Here is a 12,736-nt window from a genome sequence, read left to right on the forward strand (position 1 = left end):
CCAACTACTAAAGTGTAGATATTATTTTATTTTTTTTAAAAAATAATTCTATCCACCTCACCTAGCCCTTTTCTTTTAATTTTTTTTTTCATTTTGTGTTAGATATATAAATATCAAAAATATTTTTTACTTGCCACCGCAAGATATTTTAAATTTTTTACTTGTTTATGTTATATTCGGTACACTATTAGAATTTTTTTTCTAAAATTATATGTGCATACATATCTAACACAAAATGAAAAAATATAAAAAAAAAAAACAAAAAATTAGGAGCGGACAATTACATAGGATGAGATAAAAAATTTTATTTTTTTAAAAATAAAATAACATTAATTTTTTTTTTTTGGGGGGGGGGGGAGGTTAAGTGGTGGAGTGGGTTAAGAAAATAATTAAAAAAAATTTAAAAAAAAATATTTTTTAGATACTAATACTTTAATCTTTAATTTTTTATTAATATTAATAATTTATTATTTAATTTTTGTTAAAGTGGAATATTCTATCCATGTGGAATGTCATGTGTCAAGGTTTTTTTCAAAGAAAAGAGAGAGTGTATTACACACACCTCTAAGGTGTGCTTCTCAAACTAAAAAGTGATTAGTTTAGGTATGAAACTCACACTCTCAGTAGTTTAATTATGAAACTCAAAAAAATGGATAGTTTACGTACTTTTGACATTTATCTCTATAATGTAAAATATTGAAAATTTGAGGAGGAAGAAATCTTCTCTTAATTCAAGTGCAGAAAATTATTCCTTATTTTGATTCTTCCAACTTGACTTGCATAAGGTTGTAATAATACATGAATATACATAAATTTCCTTTTAATATACATGTATCTAGTTTAGTACATAGGGGTGAACCTACGTAATATGTTACGGATGTTCGAGCACTCATTGACCTCAGCTCGAGCTATACATAATTAAGTAGAAAAATAACAAAGCTACTATAAAAAAAATGGTGAGCACCCTTGGATAGATAGTTGCGTGGTTCCTTTGGTTTAGAGCTTGAAATTAAGGTGCTTTTAACTCATGGCAAGTGAGATCGATCCTCCATTCATGTTTTACTCTCTTTTTTTCTTATGTGAAAAAAAATAGCCCTGCTATTTTTATTTTTTTTAAAGGGAAAACGGACAAGGGCCTAAAATACCCTTAAAGTATTGAAAATGGTACAAAATTACCCTTCAACCACCTATTGGCTCCAAAATGCCCTTTTCATCCACCTATTGACTCCAAAATACCCTTGTCATCCACCTTTGGGTTCAAAATTGACCACTTTTTTTAATTGTTTTAAAATCAAACTCTTTAAATATTTTTTAAAATACTTGGTGTTCAACTATTGATTATAATTATAATTTATTAAATATAATTTATAAATCAACCCACTACCCACTCATTACTAACTAAACCTCACCCAATTAATAATCCAATTATAATATCAAAATCGTCATAAACACTACTAAAACACGATAAAATTATAGATTTCTGAAAATGTCATTCAAAATTATTCGAGTCCGAATCGAAGCCCCAATCAAATTTAGGTTGAGCCGCTTATTTAGGAGGATACTTTCTTTCAAAATTGAATTTGACATTATGATTAAAGGTAAAGAAGTAATACATCCCGAATTAATTCATGCACTTTTTTTTAAATATAATTTTATAAATATTTATGATTTGTTTTAAAACTTTAATATATTATTTTGAAAAAAAGTTACTTATGAAGTAACATCACATAATTGATACGTAAGAATAATTAAGATGAACATAGTCAGACTTTTCAATTTATCGGTGATTTTTATTTAGCCACTTGAATGTATGATAATTTACTTCTATAATTTTTAAAAACACTCAATTGGCAGTAGCTTGCATTAATAATGTGACGGGTTCATTAATTTAGAGGGATTTAATTAGTAATGGGGTGGGTGTGGATCAATTTATAAAGTATACTAATAAATTAAATTATAACAAATAGTTTAGCGCCACGTATTTTAAAAAATATTTAAATAGTTTAAATATAAAACCGTTAAATAAGTGGTCAATTTTGAACCAAAAAGTGGATGACAAGGGTATTTTGGACCCAACAGGTGGGTGGGAAGGGTATTTTGGAGCCAATACGTGGATGGAGGGTAATTTTGTACCATTTCCAATACTTTGAGGGTATTTTAGGCCCTTTTCCGAAGGGAAAATGACTTGCAATTAAGCTCTTTGATTGATAGAAGTTTACATTAAAAATAGTGAGCACCCATAGCCCTAAAATTCTAGATTTGCCGCTGCTAACGCAGCTAGTACATGTATGTGTCGTAATCTAGTCCTAAACTTTTTTTCTTCAATTGAAGTTTGAAAAATCAATAATTAATATATGTGTTGAAATGATATTTTTTAATAATATGTTTAATTTTTTTTGTTATTTTTGAATAACATTGCATGCAAAGCGTGCCCTATAATACATAGATGGTAGTAGATTGCAAATATATTTTTTAAGTATATATATAAATATGTCACTTAATTTTACATCATTTTATATTTTTGTTCTTCAACTTTGGGTGTGCACAAGTAAATACTTAAATTTGTATAAAATTAAACATATACATGCATGAGTCCTAGTGATATAACAACATCACATAGAGACACAGAAAATGTCACGTAGGATACGTGTCTGTTTGTTCAATATTATACAAATTTAAATGTCTTTTTATTTACGCTTAAAAGTTCATTAGAGGATATAAATGTGACCTGAGAACAAATTAAATAGCATAATTATTTATTATTTATAACTATTATTTACTTTTATCAAGTTTTTTTATAAAGTTAAAAAAAAGATAAAAATGTGTTTGATAATACTAAAAAAAATAATTATTTTTCATGTATTAACAAGACATATACTTTTTTTTTTGGGGACAAATTTAGCAATAATTTGGTCCGGGCTCAAATCAAAAGCGGGCCAAAATCCGGTGAAAGGAAAAAAAATACGATCCATGTTATTTCTCGACCGACCCTCCACCATCTCCTCTTCTCACCGATCGACGACGTCCGCCGTCTAATGTATAATCCTCTCTCTTTTCATGCGTTTATGCAAATATTCGATGAATTTGTGTTTGCTTTTCTCTTATTTACTACATACCAGATTTTTTTAATAAATAACCATTTTAGAATTCGAGAATTTCAAAACCCTAATTGAACTCTGAGTTGATGTACTTTCTGATGTATTTTATTGATCATTTCAGAATTTGGGTATCGAAGGTTGTCCAGATCACACGGTCTTTTGTTTTTTTTTTAAAGTGGATTTATACAGTATAAGTTACCAGGTAAAAGATTTATTTTTTTGGGTATGTTTCTTTAGTAAATTTGTCAAAGTTATTTGTTTGTTTTTGATGCTGGTGATTGTTATTTTTGGCATTCTGTTTAAGCTAATTAATAAGAGTATTACTAGAGATTGTGGGTGTCTAATATGAGCATTTGACTTGAAAGGTTATGATTTGTTTTGATCATAGAAGATTTATTACTAGACTGTGGATCTTGCATCAGTGGAATGATTCAAAGTAGAAAGCTCAGTATGACAAGATTGTCTAAATTATGTACCCTGCTTGATGGATAAGTGAATGAGGGGATAAAAAAGACAAAAAAATTGAATTCAATGTTTATTAATGGTACATGTGCTAGTCTGAAGAAAAGGTAAAAAATAATTAGCAATAGAGCATTTATTGATTGTAAATGTTTACTTCAATTGTTTTTGCTAGTCTATTCAAAGGTTTGAATGGCTAGATGTGCAACATCTTCTTACTAGTTCAACATTTAGATGTCATCCTCTTCTGTCTTTTCCTCCATTAATGGCTGTTTTTGCACTTTGTTGGCTTGGATACTTTAAATTAGTGAATGATAGTCGATGCACAGAGGATTGCATGGCAGTTTTTGTCATGGAAAACGCTTTTTCAATTCTTTATCTATTCAGCTTAGTATTGATGGCTTCAACGTTTAGGAGTGTTTATCTTCTTGCTTGTATCTTTCTGGAATTCCATGGTTACACATATTGAACCTGCTTACACCGTGGCGTAGTTTGTCACACTATGTCTTAAATACCACTTTAAAAGGTTATTATGCATTTAGGATGACTTTTCAGTATTATTGATCTCTTTGGCTTCTTGACCGTTTCCGTTTTGATGTAGATACTTGTTCAAACTTCTTTATATGCATTAAACTCCTTCGTTTTAACGATTTGTTTTTTTTTTGATAAAGAATGTTAACAAATTGTTCTACTGCTTTGCACGTTCCCTTTTAGACTCTTTAATTAGGCTATTTTCTTTTTTTTTTTTGTCTTTTTTATGGTCTCCGCGGACTCTTCTGAGCAGATCTTATGTAGCCATAATGGTATCCTTGCAGGTTGTAATCATCACTATTGGGAAAGTTAGCTGGGTTTCATGCATTCATGCTGTAGAGTATTGTCATGCACCTCTGTGTCAATTGGGCGGGTAATACAAAGAGCGTGTTTAAGCTGATGCGATGTCAGCATCTAGCAAATTTGATCTATCTTCTAGTAGCCCAGATAGACCATTGTATGTCACCGGGCAGCGTGGGTCATATGCATCTGCTTCATTGGATAGGTCCGCTAGTTTCCGCGAGAACATGGAGAATCCAATCTTATCTTCTCTTCCTAACACGACAAGGAGTACTTCAACAATTACACAAACAGATGTCACTAACTTTTTTCAGTGCTTGCGTTTTGATCCAAAAGCAATGGTGACAGAGCACAAACTTAATAGGCACAGTGATTTCAAGAGACTCACTGGTTTAGCTTTAGGCATGCCAGTAGAGGATTTTCCTGTGGTGTCTTCTAAAGGGAAACCATCCTCTTCTCCCTTTCCAGAGGAAGCCAGACGGCTGAAGGCTGGTCTTCGGGAAAGCTGTACTAAAGCAAGGTAGTTATTAGGAAACTTAGCTGCATTGCTTTATTTTACCTGGTCGACATGGATAAAGAATTGTTTTGATTTATTTCCAATGAAATATCAGGGAACGTGTAAAGATATTCACTGAATCCTTATCTGTGATCAACAAATGCTTTCCAAGCATTCCATCAAGGAAGAGATCTCGGTCAGACGTCTTATCGAATGAGCGACCCAATGTGTTATATTCAAGTGACCGGTCTGTTTCAGGAGCAGGCATTGGTAAAATAGGAACCCAGAGTGGTTATGAGTTTGAGCTACAGAAGTCCGAAAAAAGGACCAAAAATGCTGTTCCTAATAAGCGCACTCGAACTTCTATGGTGGATCTGAGGGTTTGTATTTTTCCTTTGCAGTTCTTTTTGCAATTTCTTAAAACTTTATTCAGTTTTTTCGAAATTGGGAAGTTTACTTTAACTTCCTAGTTAAGATTCTCTTTCTTAATGCATCTCCCATCACTGCATCAGTACTGATGAATAACCTAGAGAGTGAGACACTGACTCTATCCTTACCTGATTCGTTTGTTATTACTGCATGATATTGTTGAAGGCTGGTTTAGGCTGTCTAAATTGCTAAATGGAGTTGGATGCTGTTGAGCGCTAGGATAGACTCTTACCTTATTAACTTGCGTAATGTTGAGTTTATTTTTAAGTGCTTTTCAGATACTTTCGTGGTCTATACTTAAAATACTTCATACATTTGAGGAAGTACTGAAGTTTTCGAAGGGATAGATAATGACCGTGTATTTGTGGAATTTCTTATTTTCAATTTGATGGCAGCCATGAGGCCCTGTTAGTTTAAATGATTTGGTGTCCTTTTTGTAGAGATTTATAATTTTGTGTAGGCTGTCAATATTTTGTTAGTGCTTGTATTCAGAATTCTCCCACATCAATAAAATTGTATTTCTTATAAAATAACAAAAAAAATAAAAATAAGAAGGATGTTTTGTGTTGGAGTTCCTTGTCTTTATTTTATTTTATAGGTAGATATTTTCCTTTTAAGATATCTTTTTTCCTTGTTGTGGATGGGTGAATATCTTTCCTTGTTCTTGATGTCATCTTTGGCTTGACAACATGCTCCTTCACCTCAAATTATTCATTTTCATTCATCAAACATGCATGGAATGAGTTCCGAGATCCTCAAGACTGATGGATATGTTTTTATTGAATTAGCCGGAGGTACAAGCAAGCACTCCATCAAGGCCATCTGGGATTATGGATAGAGATAGGGAGATATTGAGACTTCCAAATAGTAGCACAGTTCATGGAGAGGACCGGACATCATCTATTGCTGTAGAGGGCTGGGAGAAGTCTAAGATGAAAAAGAAGCGATCTGGAATAAAGCCAGATACTACTGGAAGCTCGTCGACAGCAAAACCTATGGAAAGGGAACCAAAGCAAGGATTGCCGTCCCGTCTTATAGCTGATGGCCGCTTGCGGTTTAGTGATACCCATGGCTTCAGGTGTTGTTTCAAATATCTATGTCAAATTTAACCTCCAGCTTCAATGTGTGCGTTTTAGATTTAGATTTGTCTTTATCTGCCCTTTTTATATGAGAACATATATACATGTATGAATTGCTGATGTTCTATTGGTAGATTACCTTTCTTTGGTTGAGTATTGTTTGGACTTTGGAAGCACTTCTTATCTGAGAAACCTTGCTATAGATTATATATTGAGAGCACTGATCCAAAGAGCAGCAAATCCTATGGCAAAAGTAGAAAAAACTTTCCTAACCTCCCTAAGGATTGCATTGACCGGAAAAACAATTACCCCACATGTGCACCACAACCCACCCATGTTGGTTGTACACAAACTTTATCTCCTACCTTTGGGGTAGAGAGGTTGTTTCCAATAAACCCTCAGCTAAACTGTTTTTGAAACAGGATTGCAACAGTAATATGACAGCAAAATAGCAGAGAAATAGATAGTAAATAAACATTTTGAAGAATAAGAGACTGGTACCGTGCTGGAAACATCAATTGGGTGTATTTGAAGTTGGACAAGCTTTAACCATCAAAAGAAATTTGGGAAAGCTTTGTCCTTTCTAGATGAAGTATTGAGAACATAATCCAAGAGGGAATACTTTAGAAACTTGCTTTCTCTATCTCACATGTAGATTATATGGGAACTAATATATTGTAATTAGAGATTAAAAGAGATGGCATCATATATTTTTTAGGAATTGTAAAGAATAAAATTTATAATCATGTTGGTGGTGAAAGAAAATACTACCAAACTGAAATACCAAACTCAATTGTACCCACTTGTAGTCTTTCTTTCCTTGGTTGTTCAAGATCATTCTAGTTACAGTGTAACTGATAAGCATTAGCCTTGTTCTTTACTTTGAACTGACTTTTATTATTTTCAAGTAGACCTGGAGCTGCTCCAGGAACTACTGGAACTGGAAAAGCTGATGGTGTATCACAGCAAGTGCCTTTAGGAATGCGTTCTTCCATGTCCAAGGTTGACCAAGAGAACAGTCTCCATCTCATTGATAGAAGAGACCAACAGCCTATCGGTTCAGAGAAAGAAAGGGTGAAGATCAGAGCCATCAAAAAGTATGGGACTCTGACTTCTTTTATTGTCCTTTCTTGTTCATTTTGGTTGAATGTCTACAATGTAACTTTTGGAATTTCATCTTTGCTATTATGCTTTTGAATCTTTCTATGAGAGATTTCCATCTTTGTTTTGTATCCCCTCATATTCTTACTTCCTTTAGATGTTCATTTTATTCTATTTATGCAGTAAAACGAAGACAGCTGCTCGAGAAAATTTCATATCTGCTACTCCTTCTTCAAGTACAAAAGTGAATTCTGTTGCTCGTGCTCCACGATCAGTTTCAGGTGTTGCACCAAAATTATCTGCAGTAGTTCAACAGGCAGCTGCTGCTAATGATTGGGAAACCTCTCCCTGCACAAGCAGATTTCCATCTGCTGTCGGAGCAGGTAATCGTAAACGAACCTCTTCTATGAGGTCGTCATCACCGCCTGTTGCTCAGTGGGCCAGCCAAAGGCCCCAGAAGATCTCTCGACCCGCAAGAAGGGCTAATTTTCCTATTGTTCCCAATAATGATGAAAACCCTTCTCTTGATAGTACAAGTGATGCTCTCAGTAATGAAAGGCGTCTTTGTGGTTCTTCCCCTCAACAAGTCAAATTAAAAAGCGATCATTTCTCTTCAGCTGCTTCTGAAAGTGAGGAGTCTGGGGCTGCGGAAATCAAGTCCAAGGACAAGAGCAACAGGTCTGACGAGGTAGATGAAAAATCTGGGCCCCATGTTCAGAAGATGTCTTTGCTGCTCCCACCAAGGAAAAGTAAGAGGGCTAGTGGGGAAGATCACGGAGATGGTATTCGTAGGCAAGGGAGGACTGGAAGGGGTTTTACCGCCACTAGGAATCCGATGACATTGATGGTTGAGAAGCTTGGAAATGTTGGAACAGCAAAACAACTCAGAAGCTCTAGACACGGTCTTGACAAGACTGAAAGGTTGAACCTTACCCCCCTATATGTATTTTTATGGTTCTCTTCCATATTTCATGCAAATGAAATAACTGTTCTTCATTTACGTCACTATTTATGCAGCAAAGCAGGCCGACCTCCTACAAGAAAGCTTGCTGATCGTAAAGCTTACAAACGACAGAAACAAGCGACAATGAATGCCACTACTGATTTTCTAGGTAGTTATAGCAATAATGTAGCTGGATTGTATAGGTGTTAGTCACTCTTCGCTTTGGTTGTTCACTTCTCTTTTCATTTCTCTTAGTTGGTTCAGATGATGGGCATGAAGAACTTCTGGCTGCTGCAAGTGCTGTTACCAACACTGGTACACTATCAACACCTTTTTTTTTTCCTGCTAACCAATCCATCTTTTTAGCATTAATTTGACATGTTTAATTTGTAATTCTTTGAAAAATATGTTCTTTTGATGGACCTGTATTTATTGCAGCTCAAGCCCTCTCTAGCTCATTCTGGAAGCAGATGGAGCCACTTTTTCGATTCATATCAGAAATAGATACAACCTTTTTAAGGCAGCAGGTGATGGCTGTTTTATTTTGTTTTGTGGATTGCGTAATATTTCCCCATAGTACTTCAGTTTACTTCTGGAAGTTGCTAGTTATTCTGCAAAAAAAAAACATCTAGCTATAGCGACAAGTTCAAATTGATACCCGTCTTTGTCAACTGCTTAACGGACAGGTACTGGGCTCATAGTTTCTGCTGGAATCTGAATTGGGAACTTTTGACCTGTCTATTTGCATTTCATAAGTTTTTGTTTACGGGAAGTTACTTAGGCCTCAGTGCAAACAACTTGATGAATGTTTTAATCTTTATCATTCAGATCTCAGTCATTAAGTCTGTTTGTTTTCAAGGTTTGAATCTGGAATCATTCAGATCTTAATCATTTAGTGCATTTGTTTTTCTTAATTTTCAGCCACTTAATGGTTCTGAGTAGGTCTGAATAATTAAGACGTTCGTTAGATAATGTGAACATAGATGACAGTTCACTGCTACTCCATCAACTTTCAACAACCACCCACAACCACCATTTCAGTCACAACTACCATCACGTACCATCCACAATGCTGCCCAAAATCAATCGTCATCTCAATTAGCCATCATCACCACTAACCCATTAATACATCAACTAATCACTATTGATAATTACCCTCATTAGTCAACATTTTTTTTTGAGGATAGTAACACCTTATTAGTCAAACATTTTATTCCTCTAACTATCACCATCATTCACAATAACCATTCGCAGTTGCCTAGTAGTATCATCCCACCTCCAACAACCGCGGTTAAACTAGTGCCAACCACTATACCATAAGATACTATCCACTACCACCATCCCAAATCGACACACACAAATCACCATTGTTAGTCACCACCAATATTGCCATATAAAATTTTAAAATTTTTCATTGATATAACATTAGATCAACTTAATGTTTTATTATAATTTTATGTTTATTGCTTTTTAAACAAAGACAAATTTTATACATTCAGATGTTGAGAACACAAACAATGTCAACTATTTTGTATTCAGATTTTTATGCACATCTTAATTTTTAGACTTTTAAATCTTAATGCACATCTTAATATTCAGACATGCACTAGATTTATACCTCTTAATAGACCTTACCTTAATATTATGTACTCCCCATGTTTCAATTCATGTGAACCTATTTCTTTTTAGTTTGTTAAAAAAGAATGATTGCTTCCAAAATTAAGAAATAATTTAATTTGGACTTTCCATTTTACCCCTAATATAAAGCTTTTACAGCCACACAAATGTCATGGTACGTGAGACCACAAGTTTCATAAGTCGTATAGTCACACAAATGTCATGACATGTTTAAGATCATTCTAAAAGTTTTCTTTCTTGAACTCTGTGCCCAGTCAAATAGTTTCACATAAATTGAAATGGAGGGATTATAGTTTGGCGCTAGATATGATGCATTGTTTTATTCCCTTCCACACAACATACTTCTTTTTCTTCTTCTTTTACTTGGGTTTGATGCACTTGAGCCGAGAGTCTTTCGGTAGCAGCCTATCTACCTCCATGAGGTAGTTCCACTTAGTTTGATTTCACTGGTATGTTGTTGTTGTATGGAGTGGAGTTGTGGTTGCCTTTGCGTCCAGCGTGTGACTATTATAATTGTGGACAGTACTAATTGATAATTGCTAAGGTTAATTTATAAATTTCTTTTGAAGTAAAAAGCCAAGAAAGGATTGTATAATGTATATCCAGTTGTCATTCGTATGGTTACCAGCAAATAGAAGTGGCGCAAAAAATGATGTTGGTATCTTTTATTATGAGTAGCAAGTGCATGAGAACTAAGCAGTTGTAGTAGAGTTGGTAGGCAGTGTGCTGGAGAAGTTGTACTAGAGTTAGGGAGTGTTAATTGTATGATGCTTTGTCCTTAAACTTGTCGAGCTTATTAATTTATTTAGAGAAAAAGATCAAAAGTGTCCCTTATCTTTGGCCTTGAGACTCAAAATGATCCTTATCTTTTTGTATGGAGCACTTATACTACACCTCCTTTGGAAAATGGTGCACCTTTCTTGAATGTCCGTCTCTCATTTTAACAAAAGAGTTGTCACATGGTTGTACTTTTGCGAATGCCACTATTTATGCGTGGCTTGATCTAAATCATGTTATACTATGTAATAGCCACTTTATCGTCCGCTTTCATTTGTTAGCTTTTTCATATTTTTCTCAACAAGTGTGTCTGCAAGTACATGGATTCTGGGATTGTCTTAGCTGGAGGAGTGGAATTTCGCAGTACTAGCTAGAAGTTAGTGGTGGTTGTTCGATTCAGTTTTGAATGTTATTGGTTCGACTCGGCATTTATAGAAATGCTAAATTATTATAGAAAGTTAAGATTCAATTATTAATTTATTCATTCTATATCAATTTAACAGATACTTCTCATTAAAATAAACATTGGAACCTAATCAAGGAGCTTGTTATTTTTTATCAAACGTAGAATCATAGTTTAATAATTATTACCGGGAGTAATCAGTTACCGGTTAAGAAAAAACACAAACCATTACAGAATTGATAATTCACAAAATGAATTCTAAACCATTACCCAATTGTAAATTCTGAGCCGGGGTCTTTCGAAAACAATCTTTCTTCCTGACATGATAGAGGTAAGATCTGCGCTCTCTACCTTCTCATACCCCATTAATATGACTATACCGGGTATCTTGTTATTGTTACCAAATGATAAGATCACTCAGTCTCATTGGAGTAGACATTTATACACCAAAAACAGAACAACAAAATACAGTTAAGCTTGATTTACTGCAGGTTGTTGTCCCTATTTTCAAAACGTCTATCATTTCTCTCTCTCCAGATAGTCCACCAATAATATTTTGTCATTTCGAGTTATTAATTTTGATTTCTACCATAATGGTTGGAGACAAAGCCAATATGATTATATAAATAAATCATCTGCTCATACTATTATGGAGATTATGACAAGTTACCTTCCTCAAAAAAATAATTTTATGGAGATTATGAATAATGGAGCAAATTTTTAACCGTGCACCAATGGAATTGAAGGTTGGATCAGTGTGTCCATGATACTAATAATTATGACTTCTTTCTCTGAGAAAAGAGAACCTATCATATCTCCCTATCTAACCTATGAAACGTTGACACAAGCAATAAAAATAAGCTAATTTAAGTTTTTTTGGGGATTTTAAAAAAATGTGTGACATGCGTGTGAGCTGCTACCATTAGTGATAGCCAGGAAATGTTTTGGAGACTAAACTGCAGTACTGCACCATCTTTTGCAAAGGAGGAGGACTATTAGTTCTTCTGTGGAAAAATGAGGATCATTCTGTGTCTCAAGGCAAATATAAGGGACAATTTTTGGTCAATTTCTCAGATTATTTACATATAAAAGAAGCCCCTTTCCTTTTTCTGCTTTTTGTTTTGGAGATGGGATGGGTGGGTGTGGGTGTTGTTTAGCTGGTTAATTATCCATGCCATTAATCCTGGAGGAGCAACCAATTCTTTTCTTTCCGTTTTCTTTTTAATGATGCTTTGAAGTTGGAGGCTTCTGTTTTCTGTATTTTTAAGAATTCTTTGAAGAGAACACTTTATTATAAAAAGAACATTGTGTCATAATATTTTTTTCCAGCTTTAGCTTATATAAGAAATCATAAAAAAATTTGAGCTCAAGTTTTACATGCTTTTTTGACTTTCTACTACCTGGTCCTTATGGGCTATCTTGTCCCATCACTGCATTTTTCTCTGACTAGTGGAAGGGTGGGGGGGGGGGCATGGGAGAGGG

General features: G+C 34.2%; 1 protein-coding gene across 4 annotated transcripts in view; it reads left to right on the forward strand.

Moving 5' to 3' along the window:
* Positions 1–2,903: 2,903 nt before the first annotated feature.
* LOC107026017 overlaps positions 2,904–12,736 on the forward strand; it is a 14,197-nt gene continuing 4,364 nt past the window's right edge. Inside the window, exons 1-10 of one of the 4 annotated variants that reach the window (XM_015226840.2) lie at positions 2,904–3,037; positions 3,220–3,300; positions 4,353–4,908; positions 5,000–5,264; positions 6,102–6,391; positions 7,304–7,489; positions 7,677–8,414; positions 8,511–8,605; positions 8,692–8,751; positions 8,875–8,963. In XM_015226840.2, the coding sequence (XP_015082326.1) occupies positions 4,493–4,908; positions 5,000–5,264; positions 6,102–6,391; positions 7,304–7,489; positions 7,677–8,414; positions 8,511–8,605; positions 8,692–8,751; positions 8,875–8,963 (2,139 nt within the window). In that variant the 5' untranslated portion in view covers positions 2,904–3,037; positions 3,220–3,300; positions 4,353–4,492. The remainder of the gene's footprint in view (positions 3,038–3,219; positions 3,301–4,352; positions 4,909–4,999; positions 5,265–6,101; positions 6,392–7,303; positions 7,490–7,676; positions 8,415–8,510; positions 8,606–8,691; positions 8,752–8,874; positions 8,964–12,736) is intronic. The other 3 variants (XM_015226839.2, XM_015226841.2, XM_027918262.1) reach the window with 3 other exon arrangements.

The sequence above is a fragment of the Solanum pennellii genome, chromosome 7 (assembly GCF_001406875.1).
Source record: "Solanum pennellii chromosome 7, SPENNV200".
Lineage (NCBI taxonomy): Eukaryota > Viridiplantae > Streptophyta > Magnoliopsida > Solanales > Solanaceae > Solanum > Solanum pennellii.